The 21003-nt window shown below is 37.9% G+C and overlaps 1 protein-coding gene, 1 long non-coding RNA gene and 1 pseudogene across 10 annotated transcripts; 2 read left to right on the forward strand and 1 right to left on the reverse strand.

Moving 5' to 3' along the window:
• The first annotated feature begins 2901 nt into the window (after nucleotides 1-2901).
• On the forward strand, nucleotides 2902-9843 carry LOC148731402 (sorting nexin-5-like). Of its 8 annotated transcripts, XM_088761174.1 has the most exons (9): nucleotides 2905-3205; nucleotides 3780-3855; nucleotides 5067-6012; nucleotides 7082-7143; nucleotides 7566-7633; nucleotides 7747-7833; nucleotides 8357-8446; nucleotides 8960-9025; nucleotides 9084-9843. In XM_088761174.1, the coding sequence occupies exons 6-9, from the start codon at nucleotides 7762-7764 to the stop codon at nucleotides 9219-9221; spliced, it is 366 nt and encodes a 121-aa protein (XP_088617300.1). In that variant the 5' UTR covers nucleotides 2905-3205; nucleotides 3780-3855; nucleotides 5067-6012; nucleotides 7082-7143; nucleotides 7566-7633; nucleotides 7747-7761; the 3' UTR covers nucleotides 9222-9843. The 8 variants fall into 8 exon arrangements, with proteins under 8 accessions (XP_088617302.1, XP_088617300.1, XP_088617299.1 ...); XM_088761173.1 differs by lacking the exon at nucleotides 7566-7633; XM_088761170.1 differs by having other exon boundaries at nucleotides 2906-3205; nucleotides 7082-7833.
• Nucleotides 9844-10463: 620 nt separating this feature from the next.
• On the forward strand, nucleotides 10464-14712 carry LOC148731403 (uncharacterized). The gene is made up of 2 exons (XR_016001673.1): nucleotides 10464-11133; nucleotides 13712-14712. It is a non-coding gene; the product is annotated as an uncharacterized LOC148731403 (long non-coding RNA).
• LOC148731404 (uncharacterized) lies at nucleotides 14566-20896 on the reverse strand (annotated as a pseudogene). Its single transcript, XR_016001645.1, has 2 exons — nucleotides 16958-20896; nucleotides 14566-16234 (listed from the first exon to the last, which is right to left on the reverse strand). The product of XR_016001645.1 is annotated as an uncharacterized LOC148731404 (transcript).
• Between the last annotated feature and the right edge of the window lie 107 nt (nucleotides 20897-21003).

Genomic DNA, 21003 nt, shown 5'->3' on the forward strand with positions numbered 1-21003 from the left:
TGAAACACCATGAAACTTTAAGTGAAATGTTGAAGTCTTCATCAGAACATTTTTCTTTAACATCACAACAGGTAAAGATGTCATTGAAAGACCCTGCAGCTATTGACCATTTTTACAAACAAGTGCAGAGGTTAATGTTACAAGAAGCAATTAAAGTAATCAAAGATCATGGAGCAGAGTGGTTAACTTTTCCTAAGTTTTTTTGGCATGGGAGCTGATCAGAGATACCAAAGTCATTTCTGGCATTCGGTTTTAAAGCTTCTTGGAATTCCAGTCAGATCTGAAAATCAAAAAGAGAAGTCAGTGAACAATCCCTTTCATGTTCATGGACATTGCATTCTCACGTTGGTCTCTTAAAGGACAGAGTTGGATTAATTAAATGGGCCACTCTTTGGAAACTAAAGGAACCCCAATTGCTATGTGAGATCAAAGAAATGGCTTTATCACAACAGAGCTCACTCATAAGTAAAGGAAGCCACTCCAAAGCTGTTCGAGTTCTACGCCAAGCACATTTTCAGCCTTCCTGTAAACAATCTTCTTGCAGAAAGACAGATCAACCTTTCACAAATGTATCTTAATAATAACATGTCAGAGCTATCAGAATAGGCCTCAATCACATTTGTTGAGAACATTCTACACAGTGGAAAAACCAACACCAGGACCACAGAAGCCGCACGTGAAGTTCGTGAAGAAAGAATGAAAGAATATGCCCAAATACTCACCACAGACCCTTTGCAAAAGGCAAGAAAGAACTTAAACAAGATTAGAGAAAACAGCACACATGAGCCACTTCCAGCAAAGGATGTTTACCCTAAAGCTTGGATAGAACAGAAAGTAAACAATGACTTACCAGATATGATTCAGTCACTAAAAGCTGATGGTTGCAAACTTAAACTTCACTGTAAAGCTTCTGCCAAGGGAATATCTGCACTGGAGGGACAAAGGTCATTCAGCCCAACAGTAATTGAGGGAGTTACCAGTACACCTGATGGACAAGTTCCAAGACTCATGCAGCTAGCAGCACTAATGGTGTGGAACTATGGGGAGGAGCTTCCAATTTATGATCTACCAAGAGAATGCCAGTTGTGTTTACAAAACCTTCCAAATGTCTTCCAACCTCCAACTACTTGTCTTTCCAGGTCCCACATGACTATACATATTATGCCATTGCCTACACATGAAGAATAAAGTAGTCATGAGGGTGGCTCAGTAATTTTTAAACATTTTAGATTTGTACATAAGATCTGATTTCACTGACCCACACTGCATGAAGTAAATGTATCTCAACATGAATGCATTTTTACACACAGAGACACATCTAAAAATTAATAAATGTTTCAATGCAACATGTTAGAACTAACCTGATAAAAGCATGTTGTATATGCCACTTTAGTTAAGTGAAAAGAGCTCAATATCAGTTTTAGTGTATGTAGCATGTTAGCTTTGCAATATTGTAACTGGTTTTGCAGGGTATAAGCAAAGTGCATGGAGCCAAAGCTGAGACATGCATGTATTTAATCATGTTGTATTGGATCTTGAAGTAAATGAATTGAACATTACATTCAAAATGAACAGTAGGTAAATGAAGCTGTAATGCATCTGATTTTAAATTGTTCTATATAACTGTAGCCTAGTAGAATATTAAACAAACATTGAAATGCTGTCACTTCACTACAGCAATTTAAGACCATACTAAATGTAATATTTAACTACATGTAGATTATATCATTATAATGTTGCACATGACTTGTATAATTAAACATATCATTGGCAGTAGGTAACTATTAATGTGATAAGTACATGACTTGTTTATACTTGTTTATAGGTGTTCTTGTACATTAAGTGAATCATTTTGAACAGGAAGGGCAAAGCTAAGTGATGCAGCCAATGTTGTGTTACATACAGTTAGCGTACAATGTATAACAGTAATAGATTAGATTTAAACACTGGAACTGTTAAAAATGTGCAAAGTTCATTATCCTGTCTTAATTTCCTTATTCCGTGTAAAAGATAAGTAGTACAAATCTGACCCGTAATGAATCCTCTCTCCCCTTTAAACGTTTTATTAAATATCTACAACGATGGAATTTTTTTTCACATACAGACAACTTGTCATAGCCTCTAAATCTGGACCAACACAAATATGAATATGCAGTGTGGTCGAAAAAGAATCAGTGAAATGGTCGATCCTCCACATTCAAAGCGCCCAAAAGAAATAAGCATTGATTTCACAATCGATATCAGTCAATTAACATCATCAATAGTACAAACGAGTACCCGAGAAGTGATTGATAATTAACTGCTCTTGGTTCCTGTTGACGAATAAACCGCAGTTCACTCTCGATCTCGGGTGTGCGATATTGAATGTAAGCTAATCGACTTATTACCACCAACACCCCCAAGATAGGATCAAGATAACATAGTTTATAATCTTACCTCGAGCATCGTGCGCTTGCTTTACTCAGTCGATATAGTTTATTTCATTCCTCCATTACATCTCGAACGCGCGTTAAAAAGATGAAAATAACTTTAATACGAACAACAGTGGGCTCCAAACCTCAATTTGCCTTGAAACTACGATGCCAATTCTTCAACTTGTCCGTTTCGAAATTCCAAATAATAAACACCACGCGCAGTGAATGACACAACAGTACGAAAAAATAGCATTTCTACCACTAAGTCGATGAAAAGAAAAAAAATAAAACGGTAGAATCCTTAACTGCGTTGCAGTCTTCGCGGTTTAAGTATTAAACTACCAGAGACTTTGTGTTTTGATAAGATATTCAACGGTTAAGTTTTAACGCGTAGATGGGAAAAGTAAACACAACACGGGACGTCATCTGCGCATGTCTGAAATTTTACTGACGTGCGTACGCTGTTCCGTGAGGCTACCACGCTGCTTTGGAGTCAAAGTGGACGGTGGGGGTAGGTTTGGGGAAGGGGAGAAGACTCACCCTCCCACCCAGGCTCTTATCCTTATTTTTAACCGTCACAGGCCCCCTTGGTACTCTTTGCTCTTTGGTAAAAATTTCTTTCTTTCCCCAGCTTTCCGCTCCATTAGAATCAATGATGGCGGACATTTTTTCTCTAAGAAAACTCAGAGTATTTGCTTTTCCTAATTACGCCTGCTGTGTAGGCTAAGGCCAGCACACGTGCCCTATCCATATTTTTCCCTTCATTCTCGATTGCCATTCACTCTATTCAGGTGAGATCGCAAAATTCACCATTTAAACCAGCATTGTAAATTCACAACGTTTAATTATCTTTGATTTAATAGAAATTTACCCCAGGTTATCCTTAAGGAAATGGTATCCTGACCTCAATTTAACTGCTTTACTTTCTATAAGAGTGTCACTCTACTTTGTCTTTGCTGAATCGCACTAAAAGGTTACGAGAATGAGGTAAATGATCATCAATTGAGAAAGCTCCTGATCGTGAAACAAATTCTCTTTACCAGAACCACAGGAAACCTAACGAAATGAGTATGGAGAATAAACATAATGACTTTAGGATGTAAAGAGTTAACGGTGCCCAGAATCAAGCAACGTTGATCTATCTTTGCTATTTTTGCCTTAACAGGTCAATGAAAGTGAAGAAGACAAAGGAGTCAATATTAATAATAGTTTTTTCTCTGAATTAACATGGAATTTACTTTCTAACAAATAATGTTGATTCACATGCATACATAGTATATGGCTAGCCACATCTCAAAATGTTATAATATGCAAAATTTTATATTTTTGAAAAATATGTAACTATATTTTTTTGGTTTTCTTCAGATTTCTTCAACTTGTTGTGGTCCACCCGGCATTTTCAAGAGATGAAGTTTTGCAAAAGTTTCTGAAAGAGGAAAACGTGAGTCTCTCAAATAATAACCAATGATACTCTTACAGGTGTTTGGCAGAGATATCTGTGAACATGGGGTATGTAGTCATGTTAATCAACAGTCATACCATGGCAAAATGAAGCCTATAGTATTTTAAACTCCATGATTTGCGTGTTTATCCTATAATTGATAAGTGTCATGAAGTTTTATCTACAAATGGTTAGACTTTCTAGTCTTCTCAGATAGGGACGATAAAAAGAGTCGGACACGTAGTGCCCGGTGTTGTGGTCTATCTTTGTGTAGTGTCTAATCAAGGGTGAATTGGTGAGGGAAGGTGAGATCACTTAATACATGGACTGAAGTGGCTGCATATTGCGCCTGATGAATTCTGACGTCCGATCTCACCTTAACTCATTGTAAAGCGCAACTGATTATCTCTATAGTAGTTTGCGCTGTATAAATGTTAAATTGTCGTTGTTGTTGTTTATACTGGAAAAAGACATGCTAGTTTGGGTTCCCTTCTAATCTTTGAACTCTAAGAAGTGATTAACATGTAACCTCTCCCTATAACCTCCAAACATTCCCCAGTAAACAGGTAATGAGAATACTAAAAGTTATCTGGTAGAGGTTGTCATCTTGATCTTTAAACAACAAATTGTTGAAACTAATTTACAAGGGAATGAGTATAGCAACTAAAGGGGAGAATTTACAATCAGATCTTGGAAGTTAAAAGATAATGAGGGGCCTACAAGATATAAAAATTAATTAACATACGAAATTCATGGAGCCACTGTCAAGGAAGCATTTAGGAGAACTACAGTTTCTTGCAACACTCACTTTCCACCAGTCACCAATGTTGTAAAAAGAAAAACAAAAACAAATAATATATAAAACAAAGTGCAACATTGAAGAGGAAAAGAGGAGGTGAAAGTGGGGGTACAAGGGATATACTTGGTATGCCAAATATTCCAGAATAATTATTTCCATTTCAGTGGTAATGTGCAAACAATTTTCTTGCTGATTGTGTGCCTATACCTGGATGATTTTATTGTAACCACACATTAGTGTCTGCTGCAACTTGGCAAAATGAAGTTTGATAATGATCATGATCAAACTCCTCTCTCTGAGTAATAAACCCTCTTGCTTTTCTATTTAGACCAGTAGGTTAACCAGTTGTCTATGGCATCTCTTATGCTCACTAAAAGTATAAACACCTTTTTTTATTCTAACTTACATATAGCCACCAGTTACAAGCAAAGTGAAAAAATGTCTTAAATGACAAGTTTATCGCGAGCTGTGGATGATTTTTGACATCATAGTCACAGTTAAAAAATGTTTAAAGTGGTTTTCTACTAATGTTTTTTGTTTCAATTGCAGCTTTGATTTTTTTATTTTAAGTTTGTAGAATTATCATAATATTACTGGAATATCTTAAAGTTTATGATTACATACCGTGTACATCCCATTCAGGGTTGTAAAATATGAATTGTAGTTTGTGCCGGGGTACAGAGAGATGGTTCTTTGATGCACATTTCTCTGCCTGCAAGAAGATTTAAGACAAGTTTGGGAATGATTTGTTGGGGGTCTGTACCTAATTTATGATGAGAGATCTTCAGGTGTTTCATTAAACTTTTCCATAAGCCAGTAACCAGCTTTTGTTGAAATCCTTGGGCCTTCCTTATCAGTGTGAAACCTCCTGCCCTGGCAGATCAACCTCTCACCAGCTCATGTTGCTGTAGGCCTCATTCTTTCCTGTGGGCATTAACCCTTTACACCCTAACATCAGTATGTATATTCTCCATACTGTTCTCTATACATTTCTTAAGGTGCTGACAAAGAGAATTTGTTCAACAATCAAGAGCTTCTCCAGTTGGTGATCATTTCCTTTATTCTCCTGGCCTTAATGTCTGATTCAGGGGTGATATTGTAAGGAGAAATTATATTCCAATCACTGTTAGGGATTAAAGGGTTCAGAAAACACTCCAGCCAAAGTGCATATAATGAGGACCCGCCCACATATGACTTAACTTTCTTTTGAATTTAACCTTTACCAGAATGACTTGGCCTGTTTTTAGAAATAAAAATAATTAGAAGTTATTCCTCCTGGTTAGGATCTTGATGAAGAATTTCAGAAAAGAAGAGATAGTGTGGAAGAGTAGACACCACTTCCCAAAGAGACATATAGGGTCAGTGTTAGTAAGGAATAAATATTATTTTAATGACTGGCACCAACTGAAAATTTACCCTAGGGAGGCATTATGATTCACTAAAATGAATATTATTTGGAAGGCTCAGCTGGCTAACCCTTCCCCTTTCAGATCTCTTTAGGAATTCTCTTGACTTTTTCTATACAATTCTTTTGATATTAGTTAAGAGAATTTGGTATTGGATCAGCTGATATTTCCTTAATTGATAGTATTCCCTATTCTCATCACTCAATGTCTGCCTGATATTATCATTTTAACCAGTAATGACATTGTAAGGAGTAATTATATTGTGATCACTCATGCATCAGAGTTGGCATAAATGGTTGCCTTCCAACAAGTTAGTCTGGGCTTGGATGCTCTGCATCCTCTGCATCTTGTGGTTAAAGGAGAGAGTTCATCCCCATTGTTGGTTTGCTCTGGGGTCTTTGAGGGGAAAATTTAGGGTATTCTAAAATGTCAACTCTGCAGGAAATTGTGATTGGAAAGCCATTAATGTGTAAATTTGTGAAGTTTTTCTTTTTTTGGTAATAAATAAACAATATATTTGTGATTTTGTCGATTTGGTTTAATTTACACCAAACAGCACAGGTCTGTGATAAGAGGGTGCTTCAAGAGGAAAGTGAGATTTAGTTTTTGGCTCTAAGTGTTGTCAATTTTGAGATTCTTCTAGTGAATTCTTTTTTTTTTTTCGTTATTAGAACTTTACCAAAATGCTACACAGTCAGCAACGACATAGCAATCTTTCTTTACTACAATGTATAATCTGCATTATGGTTGTCAGCTAGGCTGACCGTGGTAAATTTCACCCTGAAATCTCACTTTAGTCTATGGTCCAGTCTGGTATAATTTTAGAAAGAAATTATGGCCAAAATGTTGATATCAGAAGAACATCCAAGTCAAAATATACTTGAAGTGTTATTATTAATGATGAAGTTCTTGTTGTATAACAATGTATAATGATGTATGATGACAGTTTTACCCTGGCAGAATTATACTTAATATGTTAAAGTATCATAATGGTGATTTTGAATTTCTTTGTCAACCTCAGATACTGGTGTTACATCTAAGCAGTGAATGATTTTAGCTCTGGCATCATGATGGCATCTGCTGGTAATGATAACAGCACCAAGGAACTAAAAGGGTTTTTGTTCTTTTTCTGAAATTGCCAATACATCATCCAAATCATGTCTGGTCCACTATTGCTTGCCCATTGGAAGTTGGCCCAAAGAGTTAAATATTAGAAAAATATGGAACAAACAGATGTATTGATTAAATATGAAAATACATAAATTGTTAGTAATAATTTATAGCAATAGTGAACCAGACATGATTTGGATGATGTTTTTTTGCCATTATACCAATAAACACTGTTTTACCACAACTCCAATGCTACATTGTAGTTCTGGTCCCTCCAACCATCTTGGCTCATCCTGCCAAAGCTTATATCCCATTTGCAGTACTAGCTTGAAAATTATGTGTAGATCTGTTGTGGAAGTGTTAACCCTGATCTACAATGAAAATTCTCCTTACAGGATCACAACTGAATATTGTTTGAAGCTAATGAGAATAAAGGAATTGAACATCTAAATCTAATTGTCTGGTATGGAAGCCTTTTTTTAGGGAATCTTATACCCTTAATGGCAGTGTTCCTCAATTCCAGAAGTTTCATCAATTTTGTTTTGTTTTTGTCTTTGTGTGTGATCATTTCTCCAGGAATCACTGGATGTCATGTCTACTAATGACGACAACACTCTAGGTTTTACTTTAGAACTTTATTCCACATATATGGATGCTGCCAAGGTTTGTGAAATGTTTTTAGTAGACTTGGGTATAATTTTTCAGGGGGTTCGGCTTTGGTGGTGGGGGGGGGGGGTGGGGCAGTGGTGGGTAAGGTGATAAACCTTTTTTCGGCTTTGGGGTCGGCTGGGATAAGATCATGGTCATGTTGTGAACAAGTGGACAGGGCTCTACCTCTCTGTCTGTAGCACCTTCAGAAAACAGAACTGTTGTATTGTATTACCTCTGGAGTTAGAGTATTTTATTTTTGTACTGCTCTCCTGTCTAGTTACTTGGGGGAAAATTTGTAAACAAAGGCTGAAATGGTGGAACAGAGAGGTTAACTAACTTGAATAGTTTTTAATTACAATGCTTAGTGGAAGAATTGAATATGGAACTATCAGTAGAGCTGAAATTTGGGACTTCGGGATCGCAAATGCAACACCCTAACTTTTGTAACCTGGTTATTCCATTTTTTTTACAGTCCCAAGATGAACATTTTAACTTTCTAACGCATTTTTTGTTTCGTCCACTTCCTACCCTGTAGGAGATGCTTTTCCGTCGTACTTGTAGACTGGTAGAGTTTGAGAATGCAACAAAAGCACTGGAAAAAGCCAAACCTAAGAACCAAGAAGCGGTAAGATTCAAACAAACTTGTGTTTTGCACGTGATATACATTCCTTTGGTACTTTTCCCCTCATTCTGTTGCTCGTGATTGAGTATTTGCCTTAACATGTAAGGATGTACTTTTATTATCCAAATGTGCTTCGTAGAGTACAAATAACGCGCGAGACGAGTACAAATATCACACGATATTTGTACTCCAGAAATATCCGCGAAATTGGCCCGCAATGAAATAACAATGTGGCGTGTTGGATAATACATCTCTTATTTAACGTTTTGTTGTGTGTTTATATTGCTGATTATTTTTACACGTTGTTTGTATTTTGACTCGCCCTACGGGCTGACGTCAAAATATGGTACAACTCGTAAAAATACTCAGCGATACTATACAACAAAACCTCCATTAAGATATATATACTTGCAATTGACATTTATCACTTGAAGGTCATGTTGAGCTTCTGAAGAATCATGTCGAATGCTAGAATGGAAGATTGCCAAATTGTTTTTGTGCATTTTCCATTATCAGCTTCAAAAAGCCAAAGAAGAAGCAGAGGAAGCATACAATTCAATTTCAGAAGCTGCAAAAAAAGAGGTAAATAACAATACCAGAGCAGTGTTTTTTATTTAACTGATCTTAATTTTTTTTGCAGATGATCCGTTACAACAGGCAAAGGGTGTTGAGCCTGCAAGCAAGTCCTATCCAGTACGCTGAATCGCGGTCAAAGAATGGAAGAGATACGTACGCCATATTAGCCAAACTACTGAATGACATGAAAAAATCTGCGTAATTAAGAAGCATGAAGAAAATAGACGGCCCCATGAACTTAGGTGGCCAAAATTTATGGCTCACTTTCTGTATGACATCAGATTATTTCAATTTAATGCTGATAAGACAAAAATAATTCTTTAGAACGACACCAGGGTGTTTCAGGCATTGGCCTGTTCCAGGCATTCAGTTGGTAAAATGGAGCGAAGATTGGAACTGAGAAGTGAAAAAGAGAGGGAGGCCTGGATCGGGTTCATTAAGGGACTCGACCCAAACCTCCCTCGCTTTTTGACTCCTCTGCTTTAAGAGCGCTGTTTACTTTTATGCTTCCTTTTACAAACTGATTGTCCGGAACAGGTTCTTCAGGCAGAAATTGGCCAGAAATGGTGACAAAAATGTGGCAATGACTAGGAAATTAATCAGCAAATATTTCGTAGCAGGAATGAATTTCTCAACTTTGTTAAGGATACCAGCCTTGAATCAATGCTCCAGAAGATTTATTAAATACTTTTCACGGTGAATTTTTCACCTTTATGTTCTTTCATGCAGATCACATTAAAACTGAAAAGTAAATTTATTTCTCTACCTCCTCTTGTAAAAGGATATTTTTATTGATTCTAAATGAATGATTTTCAGATGTGCAATGTTTTCTATGTACTCTCGGACTAACTGACCCCATTGAAAAAATAAAAAAATAGTTCTATTTCCAATCTTTTAAAAAGTCCCCACCAAAAATCGATTTCTTTGTATTAGAAAGCCTAATAAAAGTTATTGGTTATAGCGGTGGAAAGTTTCTGTTTAAATAACTTTTTAATTACCCGTAAGGAGTAGAATAAAAGGTCTTTTGCTGACTTCCTCTGCGAAGATACCGGTTAACGTGACCTTTTATTCCGGTGAAAAACTGCGTTTTCCGTTTATAAATATTTGTTTTAACGTATAATGGGCCACTTATAATAATACTTGTCTTGTAGCTCTATCACGGGTACAGTGTTTCTTCCCCTCCGACTCAACCCAAGTCACCAATCCTGAATATAGCGATGACTTAAAGGCAGTGTGAAGTCGATGGACCTTCTAACTTTCGCCAACGAGCGAAGCGCTCCTTCGGAAAAAAAAAAAAAACTTGTCAAACATGTTAAACACTGCTGTAATAGGTTGGCTTGTCTTTGAAGCCCAAAACAATGAAACTTCCTAAATGACCCTCCCACTCCTAACCCTATAACCTTACCCAACAAGTCAATCTTCTGCTGTTTTATTTCTGATGAGATCACGCGCAGATCAAGTGTAAAAATAGACACTGTGTCATCAGGTATGATTCGCAATAATCTTTAGTGGCTTTCGGTTTGGTGCCCTGTTCACCTTCGAAAGGAGTCTTGCTTTTTTCTGGAGAAATGCAACGATGCAACGCTTCAATAGTCCCTGAAATCCTCAAAGAAGTAAGACTAGATCATTTGTAATCTAGACTGAGAAGCAACTAAGTGTCTGTACGTATACAACAAGACTATAGCTCAGTGTACGAACCATTTAGGATTTTGTCACAAATCCATCCTCGTGTGCGCGAAGTGTTATACTTAACGGCCCTATGAAGGAGTTTAGGCCTGCTCCATTTTAAACATTTACCAACAGCTAAGTTGATTTCATTTTGTAGAAAACAATTTGGGAATTTGTCCTTCATTCATTTCGCGAAGTATAGTCTCTTAACCGGACGGATGTACATCGATTCTTTATTTGGTGAATGAAAAACCTCATCGCTTATTTCGCTTTGTTTTTTCCTCCGATGTAAATTGGGACGCTTCGATAGCAAGGAAACGGTCTGGAGTCTTTATTCTTCGTGCCAGCCCATCACGATCCAAAACAGCAGTGAAAAGATGGTCACATCAGCAATAGTATTTAACAGTCTTACTGTGTTCCTCAAGGCACTGAAATAAGTCTCACTGGTAAGTACATTTTGTCAGAGTGTAATTTAGTTGTTTCCGTAAAGGGCCAGGACTTGCCAATTATGAAATTTAAACTAAACATCTACCTCTCTTCGGACAACAAAAAGAGCTTCATGTCTTTGCTCTCGAGATTGATCACGAACGAAGATCGTTAAATTTCTTGCCAAAAGCACTTTAGGTATGTTTTGAAGATGGGAAGATTTTCGAATGTATGTTGTCTAAGGTAAAACCGTAGATAGAAATTGACACAGACAACTCCGCAGTCGATTAAGATCTTCTCTGCTTCATCGTCTTCCAGACACGTTTCCCCCTAATTTTGTAACCCTATATACTTTCAGCTGGCTCTACATTTTACTTATAGTAAAATGTAAGAGAAATAGATCAGATTGTCCACGAAAATCTTCCCGGAAATCATACTGATTACTTTCCCAGGTATCACAAGAGAACTTTAAAAGTTTGCGAGGTTCGGTTAAAACATAATGGTTGCAGGCGTTAATATGTCGCTTTAAACGTTAGACGAGATGTAAGCTGAAATCTCTCTAGATTTTTTGTATAATCTGCGGTTACTGAAACTTTGCCAATCCCGTGAAGTTATTTCGTCGCACGGGCCACGCAGGTATGTCGAGCAACTGGCGCTTACGCATCTTTCTGTGCGCGCCAAGATCTGATCTCCTTCGGTTAGTTGTTTAGGTAAGGTTCAGGTTTTCTTTTTTTACAATAATGAATAATCTGGGTGAAAATGTTTCAGATCGTTGTCTAGTATGCTCTTCTGTTTTTATCACCATTAAGAGAAAAAGAAATCTTAATGGCGAGTTCATGAAAATATTTGAAGTTTTCAATGAAAAGGTTCTACCAGACGATCGTCTTCCGCGTGCAGTCTGGGACACTTGTCGCTATAGAATTGAAACATCATGGAAACGTAATTGTAACAAAGAGGCATCGATAGAAATTTCCCGTGGGTAGAGTACTCAAACAAGAAAATCGAATTGTTGCTGTTTCTCAGTTTCTACTAGAGGAACATTTGTCAAGGTATGCACAAATACATTACAACCTATGTTGAAAAAAAAAAGAAAAGCTAAGCGTGGAAACTTTATTAGATGTGGGTAGATGACCCTGTACTAAGCTGACATTTACAATTTCCCCAATGAAAGCAGCATCGATTCCCAATGATCTGAGGTATTTAACTTGGTCTTCAACAATCGATAAAAGAGGTGAAATGGCAATGACCAAGGAACTAGAAGAGAATCCGTGGCCTTTCGAGCTCAAGAATTTGAACACTCTAGGCCGCAGTGGAAAGATTAAACTCTTTCCAACCCCGTCGGTAGCTGTCCGATAACATCTCTCCTTCCCACGATGTTCTCCATAATACGTTTTTGTTCAGATTTTAATTCGCTAACCCGGCGGAAACACAGCTAAGGTTTCTCTTAGCGCTTACTGGAGGTCGTCCACGAATTTAACGTTCTCTGCAGCCTTGGCCATATTGTGAAAGACTTTGCTACAAAGCGATGGTTGGATTTTGGCGTGCACATAAAGCTAAGTAAGCGTAAGCGCAAGTTCCTCGACATACCTGCGTGGCCCGTGCGACGAAATAATTTCACGAGATTGGCAAAATTTCAGTAACAGCAAATTATACAAAAAATGTAGAGAGATTTCAGCTTACATCTCGTCTAACGTTTAAAGCGACAATGTAATAGGGACCTTTAGCATCGCGTTTACTGCAAACGGCAAACGGCTGCTAGCGGTTTGAGGTTTCTCGTTTGCCGACGTCACCACAATTGAATTTAGCATGGCGTTGACGTCTTTTGGCGGAAGAAGCCTACCTTTTAACAGCCTTTTTATCTTCTTCAAGGTATTTTGAGATAAGGCCATTCATCCTTTCTCTACAAGCTCGCCCTGAGAGCACGACGGGTTTTTTGTCTTCCGAAAAAATAGGGGAAAGTACCCTCGGAATTTCCTTATAATCAGCGGGACATTTTGACCTTCGCTGGGCCACTTCGGTCGCCAGCATTACCTCTTGGCAAGTGTTTGGCTATCTAAAAGGCATGCCTCTTCACATGCACATGTTGAGGAACTTTGAGCCGCCATTTTGTTTTCAAGTTCTTTCGCCACTCGGCTTTCTTCCATTTAGATCATGCAAAATACATTGTCTTTTTAATCACAAAAAAAACACATTTGGATCCATAAATGGTAGAAAATTCTTACGAAAAGTGTCAAACGTAAGTTTGTTTCGTTAAGTGGCCAAAAAACCTTCCCGTAAGTCACATACGGCTAGAGCGCCTTCTTCCCGTCGAAACTGGAACCGCAAACTGCAAAAGTGACGGCAAAGCGGTGGTCTCGTGACCTCCTCAGGTTTGCCGTAAACGTGATGCTAAAGTTCCCAATTATGTCGCTTTAAACGTTAGACGAGATGTAACGCCTGCTACCATTATGTTTCATACCAACCTCGCAAACTTTTAAACACGTTCTCTTGTGATACCTGCGAAAGTATTCAGTATAATTTCCGGTAAGATTTTTGCGGACAATCTGATCGATTTCTCTTACATTGTGTGCTGAGACTGAAACTTTTCACCTCGAGCAGAGCTTCGTCGCACGGCCCAACAAACATGGCGAGCAACTGAGCTTCTTGTCGATCTCCGCGTTAAAACGCACGAAAGCACACTTCACTCTGATTGGGCAGAAAAACACAAAGATTTTCTAGCACCAATCAGATGCCAGAACGACTGCGACCGTTTGGAACTAGTCTTGTAAGACAATGTCCCCAGGAGCTCTTCTTGAAATCGACTCACAGCTCCTGGGTCTCCGAGGATGTTATTGATAAGGTACATGCCATCGGTGCCATGAGGCAATTGTCATGGAAGCAGAATACAAATTAACATCTGAAACAGTGTCTGAATGTTTAAGATGTCGTGTTTCGATGAATTTGTATATTGTGCAAACTTTGACGAAAAGCAGAAACATTTTTCAAAGCACTTTGAATGGATAATTACTGGCTATTGCTTCAACGCAAGGGCTACCTGAATTCAAACTGATAAGAAGGCAGAGATTCGATGGCCCGAAAATCTAGGCAGCGTTAATCATAGATCACGAATTATGGATGAACCCAAAGGGAACATGAATGGTTTAAGTGGAGGCCTGTTTTAAGCAATAACAAGGCGAGACCGCAACATCGGAAGCTACATTCCATACACTTTGCGAGAAGGCATGAGCTACTAATAAGTCCACCTGTTCACTGATGCAGAGAGGATGCAGCAGACGGGGCCTTTTGTTTATTGTCCTTCTCTAAGAAGACTAGAATGTCTAACCCTTTGCAGATGCCATAGTATAAGGAGCATTTGCTCCTCAGTTATATCAAGACTCTGAGTGCTAGTCCGGCCTGGGGCTTTAACTTGACCTTTAACCTTAGACCTAGGAAATTAAGTTTCCCAGGAGCCATCAAACTCGGAAAATTAAAAAGCATTGTATTTTTTTTACCTGATATAAACAAATTGTCCTACAACTGTGCTGCTCATGATGTATGTTACAGTCACATAAGAAATGTTGTGTTTACAATAATAATAATTTGTTGTTTTTATTTGAAAATGATGTGGTCTTCCAAAGAGTTTTGGACAATTATGGTAATGTAATGTAATGTAGTGAAATCTTTATTTAAACACGATCAATTCATCAACCCATAAAAATACATATAGCTAAGATATCTAGAATTAAAACTACATACTATAACACTAAAGCTGTTTTCCGTGAATGCCGTGCGTTAGACTTAAAGAATGTCATTGATCTTACGTTTAAATAACCCCAGAGACTCTGTGTTCCTTATATCGCGTGGTAGACTGTTCCATAATGTGGCGCCATTGCAGCTAAAGCTTTCTCTGTAATAATTAGTACGCGTTAGTGGAACACTGAGCTTATTTTCAGAGTCTCTGAGGTCATAAGCAGAGTCACGCCGCGTAAACTTTGAAGACAGATACCTTGGAGCTAGCCCGTGCAGACATCTAAACATCATGGTGGCTTTATGGATTTCCTGCTGGCGTGCAAGATTTTTCCACCCTTAAAACTCGAGTAGCTCAGTTGCATCAGCATCATAGTCAGAGAATGTCAACACACGGGCTGCTCTATTCTGCAATTTCTGCAGTTTGTCTCGTAGCGTTTTCCCACAGCTACCCCAAACAATGTCACAGTAATGAAAGTGAGGTTTTACTAAAGCTTGGTAAATGAGATGTAAGGTTGATGCTGTGATCAGGTGCCTAATTCGCTTTAGGTTCTCCGCTGCATGAGGCTAAAAAGTCATAGAGGTAAAAATAAATCAGAAACTACGAGAATCATGGCGATCATGACGAATGGTTTGAATTGACATACCTTGCAAGGCAAATAACGTTGTGGCGGATTTTTGATTCTGGACACATATAGCTTAAAAAGTTGGCCACTGACATCCTATAAATCAAACGCCCATCTTTGTTAGTTTTCAAACTACTAACCACAAGATTTCACTGAGTTATGCAGCTCACAAATCTACAATTAAGTTCTTTAAAACTGTCATATCAGCGGAATTTCAACGCTCAAAAATGGTTCCGTGTGGGTTTGGCGCGTTTTTTTAACTGGTTTTATCGATTTGCACCACAAGGATTATGGGTAGGCCAACTACTCTTTGTGTTTCCATCAAAGTAGTAATATAGACTTCCAGCATTGAGGGAAGGTCCACCGGTATAGAATACGAAGGATTTTGGTACTTTTCCATCGCACTGCTTAGAGACCTGCTTCACCAGTTTACAAGAAAGTGATCCCGCCTTCCACTGCACTAAGCTACCGGTGCCTTCTTTGCATGCGATCCAGTTGTTGATGTTACTCTTGATGAGGAATTCCTTACCAATGCTGCGCCGCAAAGCAAAGTTCACGGCCTCATGTTGAGTCTCGCATAACGGAACTGTTTTGGATACTGAAAACAACAAGCGTCCAGCCCCCTCCGTCCTTCCGTTGGTCGAGGTAAACCTGGAACGCGTTGTTATGAGAACCACCATCAGGATCTATCCAATAGACGCCTGACAAGGCTGATTGGGATTCTGGTTGAGATCTTTGCAGTTTAACACTGAGAATGTCCTCTTTAGTCCTGTGATAAAAAAAAAAGAAGAAATTCAGCTCATTCTGCGAATACTTTAAAACCATCATTGGTGATTGATCTTTGAAAGATTTCCTATAACATCAAGAAATGGTTAGATTTTCTAGTCTTCTTGGATAGGGACGAATAAATGGTAGGGGTAGGAGACGTTAATTTCCCACGCACGAGTATACTGTGTCATAGATGTCCTCCCCTGCGGTGGGATGGGTGGGTTCGAAGGCCGTAAGTTAGATAACTCATTGGGTTAATCACGTCACCTTCGCCGATAAAGAATATTGTATTGTATTGGAATGTTGGCGAAAAATTTAGGCTTCTAGGATGCAGCTTGATAAATTTAGCTTGGCTACTTTCGCTTCAATCAGTCTGGTTGGGCGAATACGACTACATCGTATTTTTATCGAAACCTTATTAATCAGATAATGTTTTTCTTTTTCCCTTTCAAAATTTACAAGGATTTATTCTGAATGTTTATTCTATTTTTACAATCGTAACTTTGTATAATTTGATCTTTGACACATTTTATATCAATTTGGCACAAACTACATAGTTTTCAAATCCCCATTATTTTTTTTTGCATCGACACTTTTTTGATGAGGAGAAATTTTTTGGGTTTGGGAAAAATTTTGGAACAAAAAAATTTCTGATTTCGGGTGAAATAGGAAACTTAGTTTAACATTTTCTATTATTTGTAGAGTAAACTCACGTACGTCATACCGAGTTCGAATTCGCCTCTGCGAATATTTTCCATTCATCAATCGTTTGATGACTTCGTTCTTGCAGAGCAGTGCTGTTGTGTTTAAGGTAAAGATTGCAATTTGCATCCATGTCCAGCACTTTGTATCGAAAAGAAAACAAATATTGTAAGAATTTGATTTTGTTTAAACAAAACGATAAATCATTGGATAAAAGTCAACTTAAAAATTAGTCAAAGAACCAACAGTCTTTGCTTGATTTTTTTTGTATTTCGCTGTAATATTGGGAAAATTTTGCTTAACGGAACAAAAAAATAGTTTTGTCGATTTGAACCTGTGAAAGATGATAGGATACGTTTATTTAGGGCACTTTATTTCGCGAAAGTAAACCTTTAAACAAATAGTTTAAGAATTTAACTTTTTTAAACAAAACGATAAATCATTGGATAAAAGTCAACTTAAAATAAACTAGTCATATAACCAACAGTCTTTGCTTGATCTTTTTTTTATTTCGTAGTAATATCGGGAAAATTTTGCTTAACGGAACAAAAAAATAGTTTTGTTGATTTGAACCTGCGAAAGATGATACGATACTTTTATTTAGGGCACTTTATTTCGCAAAAGTTAACCTTTCTGCGTTAGAAATGACTTGGAACTTTCAGTCTTAAAACCGGCAGTCTAAATCCCACAGGTATCAACGAACGCTTTTCATCCCACTAATTTATTCATTTTTTTCTTGTTGCCATGTTCCCACCAACTGAATAACGTAGCTCCATTTTCTGCCTTTAAAAGCACACACAACCCACAATTCCTCTATTCGCTCCGACGAAGGGCTAACGCTCGAAACGTCAGCTTTTATAACCGTAACGGTGGCCAATTTATCATTTCAACTTTGTTGATATATTCAAATTATTTTAAATATGATGGATCATTTATTATTTCTACCTCTATCAGATTTGACAAAATCATATCGTTAGCTCCCTCTTTCTGGATTGTGCAATAGTCTGGAATAAGTTCTATAGAAGCTTATAACTTAGCTTATACAGTGTTCGAGAACGAAAAAATCCTCGGAAAAGGGCATTTTTGTATTCACGCTATTATGTTTGAGGGATGAAACAGTTTCTTTCAGGTCTCAGTCGTTTCTATGCGAAAATTCCGATACCTTTTGTTCATTAAAATTCAGATACCAACTGTTTTCCTATCACTTGCGCATAAATCAAAATACACGAAAAACCTTAGCTTCTAAATGATCAATGCCGCTTGTGTTCTAAATTCGTTTCATTCGTTACTTGTGAGTTTATTTTATCCTATTCCGGCCCTTTTTTCCCCTTTTTTCCTCCGGCTAGAGTATTCTAAATGCTGACACCAATTTTCGATTTCCATTTCAAGTTTCGCCTGTTACTGACTGACACGAGTCAGAGGTGTATCCCTTACTTCTTAACCTAGGTGTACAACCTTCCTTTCCACTTAATTCTTTTCCATGCACTGTCTCTGCTCCTCAGAAAAACCTGCCATAAGATTACCGCAAACTCCTCATGTTTGAAAATTATTTACATTAAGCTTTCGGCTTTCTCACAAATAAACCTGAATAAAAAAAGGAGTGATAAATTTTTGTTAGAACATAGCTAGCAGAACCGCGCAATCAAATTCAATATTTGTAAGCGTGCTCAAAATCCCGATAGTGCACGCTGACAGCGTCAGCAAATCGCTTAGCCATAATTTTTTATCTCACGCGAGCGGCCGATTGTTAGCGCGGGAAAAATAATATATTTCGCGACAACAATGGATACAAACAGAAACTCGGCCTACTAGTCCGAAAACGAAGACAATGTTTTGACCTTTCCCTTGGGCTAGAGTTCTTAAATGAGGCAGAAAAAGAGAAAATTTTGATATATCAACAAAGTTGAAATGGTAAATTGGCCACCGTAATGATTACAAAAGCTGACGTTTCGAGCGTTAGCCCTTCGTCGGAGCGAATAGAGGAATTGTGGATTGTGTGTGCTTTTAAAGGCAGAAAATGTAGCTACGTTATTGGTTGGTGCATGGCAACGAGAAAAACATGAATACATTATTGGAATGAAAAGCGTTCATTGAAAAAGAGAAAAGCAACGGAAAAGGAGACTTGGCATCAGCGCCGTCACGATTCGCTTTAACTGATATTGTTGTCCGTTTTTCGCCTCGGATTTGATGCACAATTCCACCAGCTATGTTCTAAAACAATTGTTTCATGCTTTCAGCCGTGCACTATCGAGTTATGAAGCACGTGGGAAGTTTGGAGAGCACTCAAGAAGCTAGAGTCGCCCTCGGCTATCGCCTCGGGCAACTCTTACGCCTCTTTCGTGCTCTCCAAACTTCCCGCGTGCTCCATAACTCGATAGTGCACGCCAAAGCATGAACCAATTGTTAATTATTCTCCAATGATATCAGTGATTGTAATGCGATGATTTACGTCGTACTTCCCGGCCTGTTGTCAGTTCTGTTCTTCTTGCAAACAAGAGATAATGCGAATGTCAATTGATTGTTTTCGAACTAACGTTAAGCAGCTTAACTCAAGTTTTTCTTCAACTCATTACTTTTGTAACTGAGTGAGGTAACGTAAAAAAATTGATTCAACTTTGTGGAGAATTCGCGTTCTTTCAAAGACGCACGTTTAGCAGGTAAATGGCCAAATAATTATTTTGTGTAACCTACTTTGCGCGAATTTGTTATGGTAGCCGTTTCTTTTCTGCTTTTATTTACATTTTCCTCAAAACAGCAAAATAACAGTCATTGACCAGTTGCCAATGGCCATTAAATACTGAAATTCTCTTGGCCACGGTCATGGGAGTCTATAGAACAGTTGAACAACGATTACGACTTAGTTCGGCAATAAAGATTTCGTGACGCTATTTGGCTATCAGCCTGAAATTTCCATAATACTGTCAAGGGAAAGAAGGTTAAAAAAGATATAGATTGACGGTTCAAAGTACATTTAAGCGTAAGTTTTCTTTGGGATGATGATGTAGATAAAACATCATTGATAACAAATTAAGTGAATTACATTAATTGTTGTCAGTAAAACAATTGATAGATAGCCTGCAGGGTGCAACTATCAACTTAGCCAATGAACTCGAATGGCTATTTGAAAAAAATTCAAATACAAGCTTCAATAGACTGGGAAAACTATATTTTTTAAGGCCAATAATAATGAAATTCCTGTCCCCATTCCGATTTTAATTTTCCAACTACTTACGATCCGCCTCAATGGCTTGACTGATCACAAGCGTGTTTGTTTCAAGTGTCAAGTTAACGAAGAGAACTGCAGCAGAAAATATTTCAACGATACTTGACTCGTTCGCGCTCTTACTGCCGGTCCCCTCGCAACACAATTCAGATTTTTCATTCACGCTGACTTCAAGCTAATGTAATCTGCGGTTATCGTGTACATGTCGGTTTTAGCGCTTTGTTATTGTATACAGACTACGAGAAGAACGTTCATATTTTCCTTGCGTTGGTTTTCTTTCTTAATTAATCTCTTTTCAGTTGCCTTACGCAGGTAATTTTTTTGTTTCAGTGTTTCTGTTTGTGTGTGGTTGACAAACCACTGGCAACGATTTCAAGTAAATCCGCATTTGGAGGGAACTATCGCTTAATAATAATGATGATAATTTTATTATTTTGTTTCTAGAGCGCATCACGTTGCGGTGTACAATACTCTTTGGAGCTGGCATAGAAGCAAATAAAACTTAAGGAATTGTAATTAAATGTGAAACAGGGAGGGAGGGGTTTGGGTAAGCTCCATCTTACCCTCCTTCTCACTTCTTTTACGCTAAGTATGGTTATCGCACTCACGCTAGCGAAGAATTTTCCAGACTTTTGTGGAGCGAAAGAACTTTGAAAAATAATTAAGATAAACGTGTTAAGGCACATCCTAGTGTTGAAATAATAGAGATTTTGTTACTCTTATTCAGCAAACGACAAACGAAAACGTGAATATTTAGATGATGCTGAGCATGCTGCAGTAACGACACCTTTCTTCGTTTATTGTTTGTGCCCGAAAACCAAAGGTGTAAATATTGCAAATGCGTA

The sequence above is a fragment of the Stylophora pistillata genome, chromosome 5 (assembly GCF_964205215.1).
Source record: "Stylophora pistillata chromosome 5, jaStyPist1.2, whole genome shotgun sequence".
NCBI lineage: Eukaryota > Metazoa > Cnidaria > Anthozoa > Scleractinia > Pocilloporidae > Stylophora > Stylophora pistillata.

What these genes read in the sequence shown, in the direction of transcription:
- LOC148731402 (XM_088761174.1), top strand. Translation starts at nt 7,762, where the DNA reads ATGTCTACTAATGACGACAACACTCTAGGTTTTACTTTAGAACTTTAT. An exon ending in AACCTAAGAACCAAGAAGCG is followed by an intron (nt 8,447 to 8,959) that starts GTAAGATTCAAA and finishes TTCCATTATCAG; the next exon opens with CTTCAAAAAGCCAAAGAAGA. An exon ending in CAGAAGCTGCAAAAAAAGAG is followed by an intron (nt 9,026 to 9,083) that starts GTAAATAACAAT and finishes TTTTTTTTGCAG; the next exon opens with ATGATCCGTTACAACAGGCA.